This window comes from Schistocerca nitens, chromosome 1 (genome assembly GCF_023898315.1).
Source record: "Schistocerca nitens isolate TAMUIC-IGC-003100 chromosome 1, iqSchNite1.1, whole genome shotgun sequence".
NCBI lineage: Eukaryota > Metazoa > Arthropoda > Insecta > Orthoptera > Acrididae > Schistocerca > Schistocerca nitens.
In genome coordinates this window covers 1,299,523,539-1,299,543,566 of record NC_064614.1, presented here as the reverse complement: position 1 = coordinate 1,299,543,566, position 20,028 = coordinate 1,299,523,539, and the positions used below count along the sequence as shown (strand labels likewise).

At 40.7% G+C, this 20,028-nt stretch overlaps 1 protein-coding gene across 6 annotated transcripts in view; it reads left to right on the top strand.

The window, feature by feature from the left end:
- Positions 1 to 20,028, top strand: part of LOC126202321 (uncharacterized) — a 179,980-nt gene that overhangs the window by 144,252 nt on the left and 15,700 nt on the right. For 2 of the 6 annotated variants that reach the window (XR_007540190.1, XM_049936859.1), the window contains one exon: positions 16,412 to 19,547. The exons of 2 other annotated variants lie outside the window; for them this stretch is intronic. Coding sequence is in view for 3 of the 4 variants with exons in the window: in XM_049936859.1 (XP_049792816.1) it covers positions 16,412 to 16,494 (83 nt within the window). In the remaining variant the exon portion in view is untranslated. Of the gene's footprint in view, positions 1 to 12,637; positions 12,738 to 16,411; positions 19,548 to 20,028 lie in introns of those variants that run through there. 2 more of the 6 variants (XM_049936856.1, XM_049936863.1) reach the window with 2 other exon arrangements.

Below are 20,028 nucleotides of genomic sequence, written 5' to 3'. Positions count from 1 at the left end.
TGAAGAGGCTTGCACAGAGACCACCATGTAGAGATACATCAAATCTCCCTTCAGACTAAAGACAACAATAACAATGACCACAACCACCAATCCTCCTCACCAGTTCCCATTCTTTTTTCTGTTGGTGTGAAATGGTTAATGGACTTAAACAACAACATTATGAAAAGGGCAGATTGCTACTCACCACATAGAGGAGGCAGTGAGTCACAGACAGGCACAATGAAAAGGCTGCTAACATTTAAGCTTTCTGACAAAAAGGTCCTTCTTCAGAAATAGAAAACACGCATACATTCACACAAGCACAACTCATACACACATGAGGCCACTATCTGTGGCTGACTCAGATTTGGTTCACAGCATCCTGAGACAGTGGTCATATGTGCGTGAGTTGTGCTTATGTAAATGTGTGCAAGTTTTCTATTTCCAAAGGAGGATCTGTTCGTCTAAAAGCTGAAAGCTTAAATGTTAGCAGTCTTTTCATTGTGCTTTTCTGTGACTCATGCCGTCCTCTATGTGGTCAGTAGCCAGTTATCCTTCTTATAATATTGTTGTTACTCCATTCTGAACTTTCCATTGTTTAATGGACTTAAAAAAAATCTTACTATTATTTCCTTTTGCTCCCTCACTCATACGTCTGGCCTGTCATTCAATTTAGTGTGAGTTTTTTATCTGTTGGTCTATGCTGGAATCTTTGCTGAGCCATCTGCCTATCCTTGATGATTGTATGGCACTCATCATTCTACCATGTGACACACTGTTTGGGGAGTCTTCCTCCTGACTTTGGAAGACAACAGAAGAGTTTCAAAATATGCAAAATCTTTGTAAGCTTGTGAACGAGAATGTGATTTACATAGACAGTGTTTCCTATGAAAATGATCAGTGCATAAAAAGAAAGAAGAAAGGTTGAAGTGAAGCGTAAAATTCTGTAAAGATATAAATTAGATACAGAGCATGATCCGTTGGACAATGGAAGAGGAAAGGATTAGCTGTGGACCAACTGAATGAACCATCTTGGCATTTGGGGAAACCGAGAGAAACATAAATCGCAACATCCGAGTATTGGTTTTAGCCCACTCCATCTACATCTACATAGATACTCCAGAAGCCACTGTACAATGTGTGGCAGAGGGTACCCTTTACCGCTACTAGTCAATTCCTGTCCTGTTCAACTTGCAAAGAACGAGGAGAAAAGCAACTATCTGTATGAACCCTAATTTCTCATATCTTATCTTCATGGTACTTACCCACAGTGTATTTTGGTGGCAGTAGAATCATTTGACAGTCATCCTCAAATCCCAGTTCTCTAAATTTCTCAGTAGTGTTTCTCAAAAAGAATATCACCGTCCCTCCAGGGATTCCCATTTGAGCATCTCCGTAACACTAACATGTTGTTTGAACCTACCAGTAACAAATCTAGCAGCCTGCCTCTGAATTGCTTTAGCATCGTCCTTTGTGAAGAATTCTCCCAAGAAATCAAAGATGACCATTTGCCTTCCCTACCACAGTTCTCACACGCCTGTTCCATTTCATATCGCATTGCAACGTTACACCCAGATATTTAAATGAGTTGACTGTGGTGAGCAGGATACTAGTAGTACTGTATCCAAACACGATAGGTTTTTCTTTCTATTCATCTGCAAAAACTTAGATTTTTCCACATTTACAGCTAACATCCATTAATAACACCAACAAGAAATTTTGTCTAAGTCATCTTGTATCATCCTAGTCACACAACTTCGGCACCTTACCATACACCACAGCATCATCAGCAAACAGCCGCAGACTGCCAGAACATTTATGTACATAGAGAACAACAACAGATGTATTCATACTTCCTTGGGGCATTCCTGACAATACCGTTGTGTCTTATGAACACTTGCTGTCAAGGACAACACACTGGGCTCTAAGGCTTAACAAGTCTTAGATCCATTCACATATCTGCGAACTTATTCCATATGCTTGTACCTTTGTTAATAGCCAGCAATTGGACAGCATGTGAAATGCCTTCCAGAAATCTTGAATTATGGAATCTGCCTATTGCCCTTCATGCATAGTTCTCAGTACATCATGTGAGAAAAGGACAAGCTGAGTTTCACATGAGCGATGCTTTCTAAAACCGTGCTGACTCGTGGACATAAGTTTCTCAGTCTGAAGGAAGTTTAATATATTCAAACAGAGAATATGTTTGAGGATTCTGCAGTAAACCGAAGTTAGGGATATTGGTCTGTAATTTTGAGAGTCCGTTCTTTTACCCTTCTTATATACTGGAGTCACTTATGCTGGGCAAGAGATTCATGATAAATGCAAGCTAGGTAAGATGCCAATGACATAGAGTACTCTTTGTAATACTGAACTAGGATTCCATCCAGACATGGTGATTTATTTGCTTTCAAATCTTTCAGCTGTTTCTCTACACCAGGGATGCTTATTACTATGCCATGCTTGGGGGAGTGCATGCAATGGTCAAATAATAGTATGTTTTTATGATTCTCCTGTGTGAACGATTTCTTGAATGTGAAATTTAGAACTTTGGCTTTCATTTTGTTATCTCCTACTACCGCACCAGACTGATCAACAAGGGACTTAGTGGAAGCCTTATATCCACTTAGCGATTTTACATAGGACCAGAATTTTCTTGGGTTTTCTGTAAGATCTTTTGTAAGGTGTGATGGTGGTAGTTGTTGTATGCTTCACAGATGCATGAATTTCTATTAACTTTCCCTAGTCATCATTTGTACATTCTTTCTTCAACTGTGAGTGCAACAGCCTCTGCTTCCTCAGCATCCTCCAAGTTTTGTTATTAAACCATGGTGGATCTTTTCCATTCTTTATCCATTTACTAGGCACATAACTCTCCAAACCACAATTTACAATCTCCTTAAAATTTGCACATCATTCCTCTACATCCATCTTACCGGAACTAAGTGATGTCAGTTCACTGTCTAAGTGAGATGATAACAACTGCTTATCTGCTCTATCTAGCAGACACATTCTCCTAGCCTTCTTGACTGCTTTATTATTTTTCGTAATTATAGTTGCTATAATGACATCATGATTGCTAATCTCCGTTTCTGTTATGACATTGTTGATAAGGTCTGACCTATTTGTAGCTACAAATACTAATGTGTGGGTTGCCAAGCTAACTGCTCAAGGCAGTTTTCAGAAAAGTGTTCAAGAGTATTTCTCGTGACTGTCTATCTGTAGCCCCCACAATGAATCCATAGACATCCCGGCCTATATTTGGTAGGTTAAAGTCATCTGCAACTGGTATTCATGATCTGGGTATTTACACACTGTTGCTGGTAGACTGTCTTTGAATGACTCTAGAACTGTCAATTGGAATTGGTTATATGTTACTATATAACTTTACTGTCACCCTCAGTTTTGACATCAGTGGAGGCAATATTTTTGTCATCCACAATGCTGAGCACTCCCACTCCTATGGCCTCTAATCTGCCTTTCCAATATACATTCCGTGACTCACTAAATATCTCAGAGCTTTTCACTTTGGGTTTAAGCCAGCTCGGTCCCATGAATAATTTGAGTGTCAGACATTTCCTGGAGGGCAGTAAATTTGGGAACTTTGTTACAAATACAGGGTGTTTCAAAATGTGTGTACTGATTTTAATCCTTTGTAGCGTTTATTACATTTAACTTATAAATAGTACATCAAATGAAAGAGCAACTCGAACAGTTTTTCTTACTAACCTTCAATGTGAGCGCCATTCATCAGACGTGAAGTCAAGAAGCGCATTCTCTTCAAATCTTGATCAGTGTGTCTAGAGTAATTGTTGCAGCAATGCTGCTCCCAAACTCGGGTGGATAAGTTAACAGTAACATGATCCTTTATGAAACCCCAAATGTCAAAAATGCCCATGGCTTCGTTATTATGTGCGAACGTGGAGGCCATGCAAATCACACTCTGCTATCCGGCCCCTTGCTCACCATCAAGCAGTCGGGTGCAGCGTTGTTTAACGACTCCCATACTGAGTTGTGCCAGTGAGGCAGCATACCATCTTGCTTCCAGTGAGGTTCTGTGGTTCAGCTTCTTCCAATAGAGAAAAGGGCAATAGTTCTAGCCCATAAAGTTAAGAAACACCAATCACAGTTGCTTCACTGAAAAAAAGGTTCATAAGCTTTCCGCCAGTATATGACAAAAAACATTCAATTAGGTGAGTCGTTGCGACTGTACCATCTCATGTGGATTTTCTGACCCCCAGATGTGCACATTATTTGTGTTCACATTCCCGACTAGGTGAAATGATAATTTATCACTGAAGACGGCAAGACTGGTCTAGAAAAGCAGCAATATTTCATTTGCAAAGTTGGCACATAAACCATAGTCTGTAGGCTTTAGAGCTTGTAACAACTTCAAATGATAAGTATGTAGTTGTAAACGTCTCCTTTAAAGTCTCTACACAAATGTCACTGGAACTGTTAATTCAGGACTAGCATTCTGAACTGATTTCTTGAGGCTATGCATGAGAAACACTTACTCTTTCAGCATGTTCTTCAGTCACTCATGATCATTTCGTACTCTCCCTTTGCACACAGGTACACAAACAAAATTGTTTGAGCTGCTCTTTTATTTGATCTGTTATATACAATTGTAAGCTTAATGTAATAAATGCTACAAAGCTTTAAAACTCATGTATTCATTCTGATATGCCCTGTACTTTGAGTTTACTGATAAAATTTTGGCAGTTGGAGTGTCTTTATTCTGAACGCCATCTGACTCCCATTAATGTGTATTGACTGGCGAGTGTTCATAAGAGCACCTCAGAATATGGTCTAACCTGAAAAACCCTCATGTGCACTCCACAAGTGCTCTGCTACCGGAGTAGCTGCTTCCTTCATGTAGTGCACCTGTAACCTATCAAGGAGAGTCCTACAAATCCCCACATGATAATGCAGGTCTAAAAATCCGAAGTCAAGACCATCACAGGCTTGATGAAGCCTTTGGTTGAGACCTTCCACTCGGCTCCGAACCAAAGGACCCCGATCAACTCTGGGAACAACACTGCGAACTGTGAGCTCTACTTGCACCTCACGTGTGTGGCTTGCAGTCTTCACCACCTCCGCCAGCCACCTGTACGGACTAAGGATGGCCTCAGAACCCATGTTACAGGCATCGTTGGTGCAATGTGAGCCACAACATGCAGATAGCTGCACCCTGCACAGCCACAGACAACCTGCCTCCACATCTTGGATGAAGTCCCCTGGAAGACTCCTTCCTTCTACATCTACATTCATACCCCACATGTGCAAAATATATATTAACAGCAGTCAGTTTCAGATGCCACAGTTCTTGTCTTCACTCCAGGGATTCCCATTTAAGTTCACGAAGCATCTCCATAATACTCATTTGTTTACTGAAACTGCAGGTAACAAATCCAGCAGCTAGCTGCCATATTGCTTCAATGTCTTCCTTTAATCAGACATGGGGAGAGAGGGAGATTCCAAACATTGGAGCAATATTCAAGAATAGGTCACACTAGTGTTCTCTTTATGAATGAGCTACACTTCTCCTAAATTCTTCCAATAAACTGATGTTGACCTTTCACCTTTCATGCTACTGTCCTTATGTGCTCATTCCATTTCGTATCACTTGGCTCTGTTGCATGGATATTTAATCAATGTGATTGTGTCAAGCAGTATACTACCAATACCGCATTCAAAAATTTGGGACTTTTTTCCCTAGTCATCTGCATTCATAGCAAGCTGCCATTCATCGCACCAACTTGAAAATTTGTCTGAGTCGCCTCGTATCCTCCCACAGTCACTCAATGTCAACACTTGCTCATACACCACAGCATCATCAGCAAACAGTCAGATTGCTGCTCCTCCTGTCCATCAGATGTATTTAGAGAATATGAGGAATCCTATCACACTTCCCCTGGGGCACTTAAGATGATACCTTGTCACTGATGAACACTCACCATTGAGGACAATGTACTGGGTTCTACCACATAATAAGTCTTTTGAATGACTGACATATCTGGGAATCTAATCCATACACTTGGCCCTTCATTAACAGTCTGCAGTGGGGCACCATGTCAAACACTTTTCAGAAAACTAGAAATATAGGAATATGGAATCTGGGTGTTGGCCTTCATCCATGGTTTGCAGGACGTCATATGTGAAAAGAACAAGCTGAGAATCACTTGAGCAGTGCTTTCTAAACCTGTGCTGATTTTTGGACAGAAGCTTTTCTGTCTCAAAGAAATTTTCTGTATTCAAACTCAGAACTGCAGCTAACCGATGTTAAGGATATTGTTGTGTAATTTTGCAGGTCCATTCTTTCATCCTTTATGTATACAGGAGTCAGCTGTGGTTTTTTCCAGTCAGTTGCAACTTTTCACTGGGCAAAAAATTTGCAATAAATGCCAGGTAATTAAGGAACCAGTGCCGTAGAGTACTCTAAAACAGAACTGTCATGGTGGCTTATTTATTTTCAATGCTTTCAGGTGCTTCTCTATTCCAGCAATGTCTGTTACTGTGTTCTCCATATGGGGCTCTAAGGGATGGTAAAATTGCTGTATATTTATACAATCCTTCCCCATTAATGAGTTCTTAAATGCAAAATTTAAAACTTCAGCTTTCCTTTTGATGTCTTCAGTTGCCACACCAAACTGGTCAGTGAGTGATTCCATAGAAGCCTTCACAATTTTACATACATCTACATCTACATCTACATTCATACTCCGCAAGCCACCCAACGGTGTGTGGCGGAGGGCACTTTACGTGCCACTGTCATTACCTCCCTTTCCTGTTCCACTCGCGTATGGTTCGTGGGAAGAACGACTGTCTGAAAGCCTCCGTGCGCGCTCTAATCTCTCTAATTTTACATTCGTGATCTCCTCGGGAGGTATAAGTAGGGGGAAGCAATATACTCGATACCTCATCCAGAAACGCACCCTCTCGAAACCTGGCGAGCAAGCTACACCGCGATGCAGAGCGCCTCTCTTGCAGAGTCTGCCACTTGAGTTTTCTAAACATCTCCGTAACGCTATCACGGTTACCAAATAACCCTGTGACGAAACGCGCCGCTCTTCTTTAAATCTTCTCTATCTCCTCCGTCAACCCGATCTGGTACGGATCCCACACTGATGAGCAATACTCAAGTATAGGTCGAACGAGTGTTTTGTAAGCCACCTCCTTTGTTGATGGACTACATTTTCTAAGCACTCTCCCAATGAATCTCAACCTGGCACCCGCCTTACCAACATTTAATTTTATATGATCATTCCACTTCAAATCGTTCCGCACGCATACTCCCAGATATTTTACAGAAGTAACTGCTACCAGTGTTTGTTCCGCTATCATATAATCATACAATAAAGGATCCTTCTTTCTATGTATTCGCAATACATTACATTTGTCTATGTTAAGGGACAGTTGCCACTCCCTGCACCAAGTGCCTATCCGCTGCAGATCTTCCTGCATTTCGCTACAATTTTCTAATGCTGCAACTTCTCTGTATACTACAGCATCATCCGCGAAAAGCCGCATGGAACTTCCGACACTATCTACTAGGTCATTTATATATATTGTGAAAAGCAATGGTCCCATAACACTCCCCTGTGGCACGCCAGAGGTTATTTTAACGTCTGTAGATGTCTCTCCATTGATAACAACATGCTGTGTTCTGTTTGCTAAAAACTCTTCAATCCAGCCACACAGCTGGTCTGATATTCCGTAGGCTCTTACTTTGTTTATCAGGCGACAGTGCGGAACTGTATCGAACGCCTTCCGGAAGTCAAGAAAAATAGCATCTACCTGGGAGCCTGTATCTAATATTTTCTGGGTCTCATGAACAAATAACGCGAGTTGGGTCTCACACGATCGCTGTTTCCGGAATCCATGTTGATTCCTACATAGTAGATTCTGGGTTTCCAAAAACGACATGATACTCGAGCAAAAAACATGTTCTAAAATTCTACAACAGATCGACGTCAGAGATATAGGTCTATAGTTTTGCGCATCTGCTCGACGACCCTTCTTGAAGACTGGGACTACCTGTGCTCTTTTCCAATCATTTGGAACCCTCCGTTCCTCTAGAGACTTGCGGTACACGGCTGTTAGAAGGGGGGCAAGTTCTTTCGCGTACTCTGTGTAGAATCGAATTGGTATCCCGTCAGGTCCAGTGGACTTTCCTCTGTTGAGTGATTTCAGTTGCTTTTCTATTCCTTGGACACTTATTTCGATGTCAGCCATTTTTTCGTTTGTGCGAGGATTTAGAGAAGGAACTGCAGTGCGGTCTTCCTCTGTGAAACAGCTTTGGAAAAAGGTGTTTAGTATTTCAGCTTTACGCGTGTCGTCCTCTGTTTCAATGCCATCATCATCCCGGAGTGTCTGGATATGCTGTTTCGAGCCACTTACTGATTTAACGTAAGACCAGAACTTCCTAGGATTTTCTGTCAAGTCTGTACATAGAATTTTACTTTCGAATTCACTGAACGCTTCTCACATAGCCCTCCTTACGCTAACTTTGACATCGCTTAGCTGCTGTTTGTCTGAGAGGTTTTGGCTGCGTTTAAACTTGGAGTGAAGCTCTCTTTGCTTTCGCAGTAGTTTCATAACTTTGTTGTTGTACCACGGTGGGTTTTTCCCGTCCCTCACAGTTTTACTCGGCACGTACCTGTCTAAAACGCATTTTACGATTGCCTTGAACTTTTTCCATAAACACTCAACATTGTCAGTGTCGGAACAGAAATTTTCGTTTTGATCTGTTAGGTAGTCTGAAATCTGCCTTCTATTACTCTTGCTAAACAGATAAACCTTCCTCCCTTTTTTTATATTCCTATTAACTTCCATATTCAGGGATGCTACAACGGCCTTATGATCACTGATTCCCTGTTCTGCACTTACGGAGTCGAAAAGTTCGGGTCTGTTTGTTATCAGTAGGTCCAAGATGTTATCTCCACGAGTCGGTTCTCTGTTTAATTGCTCGAGGTAATTTTCGGATAGTGCACTCAGTATAATGTCACTCGATGCTCTGTCCCTACCACCTGTCCTAAACATCTGAGTGTCCCAGTCTATATCTGGTAAATTGAAATCTCCACCTAAGACTATAACATGCTGAGGAAATTTATGTGAAATGTATTCCAAGTTTTCTCTCAGTTGTTCTGCCACTAACGCTGCTGAGTCGGGAGGTTGGTAAAAGGAGCCAATTATTAACCCAGCTCGGTTGTTGAGTGTAACCTCCACCCATAATAATTCACAGGAACTATCCACTTCTACTTCACTACAGGATAAACTACTACTAACAGCGACGAACACTCCACCACCGGTTGCATGCAATCTATCCTTCCTAAACACCGTCTGTACCTTTGTAAAAATTTCGGCAGAATTTATCTCTGGCTTAAGCCAGCTCTCTGTACCTATAACGATTTCAGCTTCGGTGCTTTCTATCAGCGCTTGAAGTTCCGGTACTTTACCAACGCAGCTTCGACAGTTTGCAATTACAATACCGATTGCTGCTTGGTCCCCGCATGTCCTGACTTTGCTCCGCACCCTTTGAGGCTGTTGCCCTTTCTGTACTTGCCCGAGGCCATCTAATCTAAAAAACCGCCCAGTCCACGCCACACAACCCCTGCTACCCGTGTAGCCACTTGCTGCGTGTAGTGGACTCCTGACCTATCCAGCGGAACCCGAAACCCCACCACCCTATGGCGCAAGTCGAGGAATCTACAGCCCACATGGTCGCAGAACCGTCTCAGCCTCTGATTCAGACCCTCCACTCGGCTCTGTACCAAAGGTCCGCAGTCAGTCCTGTCGACGATGCTGCAGATGGTGAGCTCTGCTTTCATCCCGCTAGCGAGACTGGCAGTCTTCACCAAATCAGATAGCCGCCGGAAGCCAGAGAGGATTTCCTCCGATCCATAGCGACACACATCATTGGTGCCGACATGAGCGACCACCTGCAGATGGGTGCACCCTGTACCCTTCATGGCATCCGGAAGGACCCTTTCCACATCTGGAATGACTCCTCCCGGTATGCACACGGAGTGCACATTGGTTTTCTTCCCCTCTCTTGCTGCCATTTCCCTAAGGGGCTCCATTACGCGCCTGACGTTGGAGCTCCCAACTACCAGTAAGCCCACCCTCTGCGACCGCCCGGATCTTGCAGACTGAGGGGCAACCTCTGGAACAGGACAAGCAGCCATGTCAGGCCGAAGATCAGTATCAGCCTGAGACAGAGCCTGAAACCGGTTCGTCAGACAAACTGGAGAGGCCTTCCGTTCAGCCCTCCGGAATGTCTTTCGCCCCCTGCCACACCTTGAGACGACCTCCCACTCTACCACAGGTGAGGGATCAGCCTCAATGCGGGCAGTATCCCGGGCAACCACAGTCTTAGTCCGATCGGGGGATGCGAGGGACGAGCTGGCCGTCCCCGACAGACCCCCATCCGGACCCCCACAGTGATGCCCATTGGCAACATAGGGCCAGAATTTGCTCAGGTTCTCAGCAAGATCCTTCACTAAGATAATGGTGGAAGTTTTTGTGTGCTTTGTGTACCAATCTTTTTACAGATGCTCAAATCTTACTAACTTTTCCTTTGATCATTTGCAAGTTCTTTTTGAACCTAGAATGCTACAATCTCTGCTTCCTCTCCATTTTCTGAATTTTGTTGCTAAAGCAAGGTGGGTCTTTTCTGTCCGCAATCCACCTGGTGCTGTTGGGACTCACTTCTCCATAACACAATTTACAATCAGTTTAAACTTTGCCCATATTTCGTCTACATCTGTCATAATGGGAAAAAATGATGTCCATTCATTATGTAAGTGGGCTGCTAACAACTGCTTATCTGCACCTTCTAGCACCAGTATTCTCCTATCCTTCTTGATGGATTTATTAACTTTATTAACCAGTGTCACTGTAATAACATCATAATCCGTAATGGCCATCTCTATACCGACACTGTAAATAAGTTCAAGCCCGTTTGTAGCTACAGGGTCTGAAATGTTTCCATTGGTTTGGGCTGTCGTACTAGCTACTCCAGGCAGTGTTTGGAAAATATATTCAACACTACTTCACAAAAGTGTCTCCGTACTATCTGCAAAGAATCTGTGTATGTCCCTGTCTATACTTGGTAGGTTAAACTTGCCTCCATGTAACATTACATGCTCTGGGTATTTCCACACTACTGATTATAGACTTTCTTTGAATAATTCTAAAATTGTATGATGGAATCAGGTGACTGATAAAAAAACCTCTGATAATTAACTTGAGTTCATCTAGGCCAACTACTCACATTTAGATAACGTCCGAATACAAGACTCTGTAATAGGGGTTGTAACACATGTACCATATTGGACAGCACAGTGGATCAAGTGTCCTTTCTTAAGTTGCCCATGAGGCAAGCATTTGTAACAAAAAAAAAAGAAGGTAACAGGGTCTCTTTTTTTATGTAAACAACTTTCATATCGACAGACCTCCCTGACTTTGTTTTGTTTCACATAGAAGAGAAAACTGATGTTCTGCTCCACACACTTTCTTATTCAAACTGTTGTCTGAGCATTACCCATTATAAGCCGTAGAAATCCACAATTAAAATTTTATCAGTTCTTGTTTTCACATATAGTTGCTACTTGACGCTTTTCTTGATAAAGTTCGCATCTTTGAAATCTTTTTCTGTGCTCGGTAGTTGTGCAAATTTTTCTTTCCAACAAGTTTGGTTTTGGATTACCACAAATTTACACATAACATATCACTATATGTTTGGTGCATGCTTTGGAGTACAAAATTACGTAACAGTCATATTAACGTACCACAAAAAATCATGAACAATTACTTTGTGCTACGTAAGAAGGATAGACATCCAGTAAGAGGGTAAAAGTTTAGGTAATCAAACACGTCATGCCTGAACAAACTACATTTTCTTTTAACGTCAGCAAAGATGTGAACATGAAAGAGCATAAGAAAGTGTTATAGATGGCTGACATGTTCTTGAAAAGTGCAAAATGATATGCAACAATAATTGTTAATGAAAAGTAAGACAAGAAAATATAAGTATTTTTCAGTTAACCACTTTTTCCCGAATAGGGGAATGGTAGGTTAGAACGGTACCTAGACACTAAAGTATTAAATGGTAATAAGTTGCCTCGTATCCATATGATGTGAAAAAAGATAAATGCCCTCTACTTACATGTGACTGATATAACTTTTTGCGGGGGGTGGGGGGGTCCTCTAACGGAAAAATAATTCTAGATCAGTTGGAGAAATCTACAGAGGACAAAAGTTATGTGGTTTTATTTTAATAGATTCTGAAGGCTTATGGGGAAAACAGGATGAGGAAGAGGTAAGAGTACGTACTGGATTAATATACAGGGTGCATCAAAAAAATGTATACACACTTTGAAGCGGCATAGAAAATTTATTTCCTGTTCTACAATGTTAAATTTCTGGAAATGGAAAGCTTAAAGTCCAATTGGAAAAATAAATGTACTTTCGAAATGTGATTAATGTTCAAATTGGTGGCCTTCAGCATCAATACATTTCTGAGTACGAGTCACCACTGATTCTGTACATCATACCTAAGTGTCCAATGAGATTTCTGTGCACACCGCCTGAATCTCATTTCAAAGTGTGTCCAGGTTACATGGTTTACTTTTGTACACCTCATCTTTTACGGTGCCCCATAAGAAGAAATCCAGTGGCGTGAGATCTGGAGAGCATGCAGGAAACTCGATTAGTCCCTGCGTCCTGTCCACTGGCCTGGCACATTGTTCCAGGTATGCTCGTACGTCCCTATCACAGCGCGGCGAGGCGCCATCTTGTTGGAAATAAAACTCATCATTACTGTATAATGCACGAATGGCAGGGAATATGGAGCCAGCAAGCATTGTTAGGTACATTTATCCAGTAAGAGTACCTTCAAAGTGGAAAGGCCCAATGAGTCCCCTTGCAGACAAACCACACCACAAATGTACACCAGGCAAATTCACAGCCTTTTCAACTGCAATGTGGGGATTATCTTCAGCCCAGTACACACAATTGTGCCTATTGACAGTTCCATTGAGTTTGAATTGGGCTTCATCTGACCAAATTATGCTACCCATAAATCTCGGTTCACGTCTCACCATCTCCCGAACTCATTCACAAAATTCTAACCTTTGATCTGGATCGTCATCACTTAGCTGTTGCACCAGCCTTGGAACGTACACATGAAACTTGCCTTTCTTCAGAATGCATAGCACACTACTAGCACTTACATTACTCTCACGTGCCGCTTGCCTTGAAGATTTTTGAGGCGAACGCTGAAACAGTTCCAAGATCGCAGTTGTAAAATCATCACTTGTAGCTGTACGAGGTCACCCTGATCGACCTTTATGCACATCACACACTGTTCCACGAATTTCAAATTTGTCTCGTAGACCTTGAAGGGTTCTGTACCATACTCACTTCTCCTCTGTCTTCGAACCGCAGCTACATTCTCAAACTTCCAGTACCACTTACTTATCTGCTTCCGCGCTTCAAAGCTCAAACGCACGTCCGCCATGTTGCAGTTACTTCCTTGCCACTGCTGCCACCTGTTGAAGAAACATAACATTACTTTCTCACAGATATTTAACCTTGTAGAATGGGAAATAAATTGTCTATGGCAGTTCAAAGTGTGTATACAATTTTTTGTTGCACCCTGTACATGAGTGATGATATCTGCAGTATCAGAAAGACAGGATCAGATCAAAGAAAGATGAGGAGGAATAGAGAAAGGTAGATGAATTAGTCAGCGTGGGACGTCACTTTCATTTTTAAGGTAGTTTCCCATCTGTGTCATCCTTTCAACATTTCAGGAGAAGTCATAATGAGCTGAGACTATAACATGTTTCATGCACTTCAATAAACTGCCTGCTTCTTAGGTGCCTCAAAAGAAATATCTTTGGTACACTATTATGGTACATTTAGTTATAGTTTTGTATGTTCCTAAGCTGTCTTACTAAACAGATTAAGTTCATCAAGTTCTTAGAGTGATATTATTAATTCCTCTCTAAAAACTGAAACTTGTCTCAATGACTGAAATAGTTAGCAGAGATGAGGCACTAGGAAAATTAGACAAGAATGAAGGAAAAATCATAAGAAATCCTTATCGGAATGGTGGTGTAGAGCTTAATCCAGTCAAAGGATAAGGCCAGTATTTTAACCATTATGAAATCCAGCATTTTTCCACAGAAGTGTGAGTGAAATAAATCTTCTTTGTTATCAATCTGTCTCAAACTCAGTTAAAACTGAACATTTGGCTGGGGCCATGAGCAATGTCTTCAGAAGTGAAACTGCTGACTGCTGGTATTGGTGTGGTGTTTTATGTATGTGAGTGAACAAGCAGAGTCCGCAGCAGATCCAGCTCCTCATGGCATTATGTGACTTTCAGAGTATGATGCATCAGTGCTACCTTCAGAATTGATAATTCACACCTTCCTTTCCTCCACGTGCAAGCACAAACATGATTCTTTGTTGCCAGCTGGTATCCAAAGACCACCCAAAGTGTGAACACATGTCTCTGTTGAAACTATAGCACTGTAATAGAATGTCGGCTCTCTCTCTTATAATTTAATCACAATACATTGTCACATCAGACAAGGTTCTCATCTTTTCAAACTATATTTTGTGTTCATCTTGCATACTAAATTCCACAGATTCCTGTGTTTCATGTGGTGTGTATATTCAGCACATACAAGGGACAGTCAATTGAAAAGTGACCCCCCCCCCCCCCCCCCCATAATGGGACCACTGAGTGGTTCCATTCAAAAGTAATCACTATATGCATGACATGTACCTACTGGGGGACGAGGTGCACATTTCCTGCACCCCCTCTTGCACTTTCTCATCTGACAAACATACACCCATGCATATCATTCTCCAGGCCACAAAATATGCGAAAATCATACAGTGACATATCTGGGCTCTACAGAAGATGTTGCAGCGTTTTCCAACCAAATCGTTGAAGTGTGGCCTTCATCCATTTGACAGGATGAGACTGGGCGTTATTGTGCAACAGCATGATTCTGTCCAACAGCTCAAGGGCAAACGGCAAAACCAACGGTAGAAACATCCTACATCTCCCCACTAGAGAAATCCAAAGCTGTTCACGCAAGTCCCATTAAGGTCATGATGACCTACTTCTTTGACTGTGTGGACCCTCTGTTCAACGACTTCACCATGTGTGGAACAACAATCAGTGTCCAGCACTAGGAACAACAATCAATGTGCAGCACTATGAAGACACTTTGCAGAAACTGTGATGCTCCATAAAGTCAAAATGTCCAGAAATGTTGTTGGACAGAATCATCCTATTGCACAATAATGCTTGCCCTTACACTGTTAGTTGGACAAAGGCTACACTTCAGTAATGTGGTTGGGGAACACTGCATCATCTTTCACCATGTGATTTTCACATCTTTGCCAACCTGGAAAAAGATGTGTGGATGTCAGTTTAATTCGGATGAGGAAGTACAACAGTGGGTGCAGTTGTGAATCCATCATAGGCTGACCACATTCTACGAAATAGGAATTGATTGTCTTGTCTCCCAGTAGGATAAATGTCCTAATTTGTGCGGTGACTACTTTTGAATGGAACCTTTTCCATAAGTCCTGTTGTGGTGGGTTTTGAGTTTTCATGTGACTGTCCCATATAGCTCTGTGATGGTGCAGATATAAATATTGTAACATTCCCAGGGAATACCGCATACACCTGGCAATCTGTAACATGTATTGGGCTGTAGTTGGTTTGTAACATTTCCTGAACCTTAAGAGCGGGACGGAATGCTTGCCGTATTGGCGAAATACTGTCTCTTCCATTGAAGTTAGAAGTATCATTTGGCAATTATGTGTGAAAGTCTCCACAGTGTTGTTCTTGTTATGACTATTTACCTTAAATATGTGTTTTAAGTGCTTTGCCATGAGAGATATAATCTTAGTCCTTTGTTTTAATATGTTCAAGAAAACTTTTTTTTAAAGCAGGATTATGAAAATTATTTGGGTTCTGTTAGTGATTGGTGTGGATTGGCAAATCAGATATGTTGTACATTGCTTGTCTACATTGTGACTTCATCTTACCTGTGGAAATTTATGGACTATACTACTTTGCCTACAGAGTTTGTGTTAATCTTGAAAAGAAGTTGTTTTACCTCTGAAGACGACTTTAGTGACAGGCGTCAAAAGCTCGAAAATTTTATACTTGAAAATGAGAGGATCTTATTAAGCCCAACATTTATCATCTAGGATAAATTGTCTTTATGAGGATGAATATGATTTCAGTAAAGAAAGATCCCTTTTCTGCAGTGTTTGTGTAATCACTGTGATTAACACATTTCTTTTGTTTAAACATTGACAGTTCTCTTGTGATAAATTGTTTCAACAAACATATGCGGATGCTGTCAGAACTGATCTTGTGTTACTTCTTTTTCAGTGCCATATACCTACATGTTGATGAAGCTGTACAAAACATATAAAAGGCTACAATATATTAATGACTGCAGACAGCTTTCATAACTATAATATAAAGAAATTATAAGGGCAATTAAGAAGTCACATCAGCTACTATTACAGATATATATGTACACATTTGTATACTGCTGATAAAGTATCACATATTTATTTAAAATCTTTGGTCAAAAGCATGTTAACAATAAAACATCAGCAACTAGTTATTAAATTTCACACCACTGATGCGTGTGGAAAGTATTGTTCACAGGCCTCTGTTGATAAATTTTGGTTATTATAGTTAAGCTCCATCTTCATAAAAACATGACACAGTCTTAGGTTAAGTTGTGAGGACTCCAATGAATATATAGAGTATTCGGCTCAGTGTTCCCCATTGTGTAAACTTAGGCAAAAATGTTTTTTGAAACATTTGTAGACGTCCTTGTATAACATACTTACATTACAGGGTATATACTGACAAACTTCATGGGGTTTCAGAGGCCATCTTGAAGAACGAACTGATGACAGGAATCCATGCTCAGAAACACAATTTAAGAAACTACAGAGTGTTGAAGCTACAGGTGAAAACGCTGCCAGCAGGCTACCCTCTCAATAGCAAATGTAAATTGTAACACTGAAGTCACTGCATCTAGTGTCCTGCACAGTGTCACTGTGGCGGCAGGTGTTGCTGTATTAGACACTGCCTGACATTCTGAATACTATCAGGTTCATCATGAGGAGTCTTGCTTGCAGTCCATTAGTGTTAAACTGTTTTCTGGTAAAGCATAGTGGCACTCTGTAACACCATTGGATGATATTTCCAGATGTATGTTTCTATTCTCAATTTCTTGCACAATGGCTCAAAGTTTGTTGGTATATTTTCCGTTATCCTCTGTATAGGAATTTGTTTAACACTACAACACATTCCATTTAGAGATGATCGCTTTTATCATGTTGCAGTCTCACAGGAATGTGCTGCAATCATCAGTGCAATTTTGCAGAAGTTATTTAAGAGCTGCATCAAGAATGTGCAACAGCTGAATTTTTTTTAATACTAGAAAGTGAATGTACACTCTTAATATAAATGCGTGTTACAGTTTTATCCTATATAACATTATTGACATGTTAGCTCCACATGAAATAAGTCCAACAAAAGAAGAATTATTTAAACAAGGTGTAAATTTCATTCATTGTTTAAATAAGGGACAAAGTACATTCCAAAGGATATAAGTAAATGTATGAGTGTAGCAAAATATGACAAAACAGATTAAATAAGGAATCAGTGAACAATGGCTCTCAATAAAACTTGGAAGTCATTGCAATTCTGGTGTTTTTTGTAACCTGCTGTGAAGATATTGAAATTGATTTGTAGAGAAAAATTAGATAAAAGTGCCTTATGACAATGATTCAAAAAGTGTTGATGTTGCCCATTATCAACTAGTGATATACATAGAAAAAAAATGATAAAATTATAAAAAGCTTTAAAATTTACTTGTTAGCTGTATTGTTTTTTACATGGCAGGTGTTCAAGGAACTACTAAATAATCTCAGAGCACATTAATCTGAAAAAATGTGTATACTACCAGATTCAATTGTTTTATGTTTTGGCTGTTATCCATTATAAAGACAAGTGTTAAAGATACGAAGCCATAATGAGAATTTAAAACCTGTTATGCCATGTAGAAAACTAGCATACAAGAAGAGAAACTGTATAAAAACACAGGAATATTTGCTACCTGTTAATAATGAACAGAAAAACAGATCTAAAATCTAGATGGTACTCTCTGCACTCAGGTTTTCTGTTTAACATTTTTGACTAGATTATGCTTGCGTAACAACTTATCTCCTTTTGGTTTCAGTGTTTGCACCTGTGTACTCTTCATTGTTCACTCTTTTCAGATCCCTGCTCTTAAATGTCAATCATTGGTGGATCCTATCAGCACCCTGTTAAGAAGATCTATAAAACTACACGGGCTCCCCCAGAAATGTTGCGACAAACTTTGAGCTGTAGAGGGTGTCTCGAATAACAGATTGAGGACAAGAACCCGTATCCAGAAGCGTCATTCAATGCCGCTACAGAGCATGGAAGGTACAGGCACTGCTGTCTGCCACTAGGCCATCCCTTCAGCAGAAAATGTGACTTTGTACACTTTTTATGCAGACCAGCTCACAATGTTGAATGTTATTCAGTTATCATAACTGACTGCCAGTGGGGAAGATGGAGCTAGATTCTGTGTAGAAAGGCTTTGTCTCCCATGAATGCGATGCTCTCTTGCCTCATCGAATGACGGTTCACAACAGGTTTCCATGCACAGTGTGTATTTTTTCCTGGAACCTCCTAAAATATTCATTGTTTCTTGGTATACAGGGGAAAAATAAACTGTGGATGGATATCAGTGTCTGAAAGCATCATCAACCGAGGCAGCAGAGCATCATATTCATAGGAGAGATAGCTTATCTATGCATCAGCTAGCTCCATCTTCTTCTCTGGCAATCATGCCAGTCGATCACAATCACTGAATAACAAACAACATTGTTGGATACTCTGCCTGTGGTCCGTCAGTGTGCAAAGTCACATTTGCTGCCAAAGGAGTGGTCCTAATGGCAGGCCAGCACCTGTAACTTAGAGGCTCTGTAATGTTGCTGGATGACATTTCCAGACACGTGTTCCTGTCCTCGATTTCTTCCTCGAGACACCTTCTGTAAACCCTTGAAGTTTGGTATAACATTTCTGGGACACCCAGTATAATCAAAAGCCAGTTATAAATGAGAGGTTATGAACTTTCACCTAGTAAAAAGATATGAGATACTATGAAGAACTCACTAACTACACACATTTTATAATATTCTCCCTAAAGCGTAAATGTCATTTTAAGTACTAAATGTTTGTTGCGTGAGGTATTCCAGATAAAAGATGAATCTCATAGCTGTGTTTTCACATATTGTATCCAATTTTTAGATACAACATATGGAAATACTAAAATACTTAGCAATCTTTTAATTACATTTTCCCCTCCATCCCTATCCAGCATACTAGCCTCCCCCATGAAGTGCTTTGTTAATTACTTCCTAAGAAGACTGTCTATGAAAAGTGGAAGACTTGTTTTTGTTCCAAATAAAAGCACAGCATATAATAAACATTTTTACATTTGATGAAACAGGACTGTAATATTATTTATTTGTTCGTATCCTTGGCATTTCTAAACATTCCACATGGGAAAAATATATCTAAAAACAAAGATGATGTAACTTACCAAACGAAAGTGTTGGTATGTTGATAGACACACAAACAAACACAAACACACACACAAAATTCAAGCTTTCATAACTCACGGTTGCTTCATCAGGAAAGAGGGAAGGAGAGGGGTTTTAAGGGAGAGGGTAAGGAGTCATTCCAATCCCGGGAGCAGAAATACTTACCTTAGGGGGAAAAAAGGACAGGTATACACTCGCGCGCGCACACACACACACACACATATCCATCCGCACATATACAGACACAAGCAGACATATGTAAAGGCCTTTACGTTTGGTAAGTTACATCATCTTTGTTGGTGGTGGGATGGTGCATGGGACAGCTTTTACACCGGGGACAGTTACAAG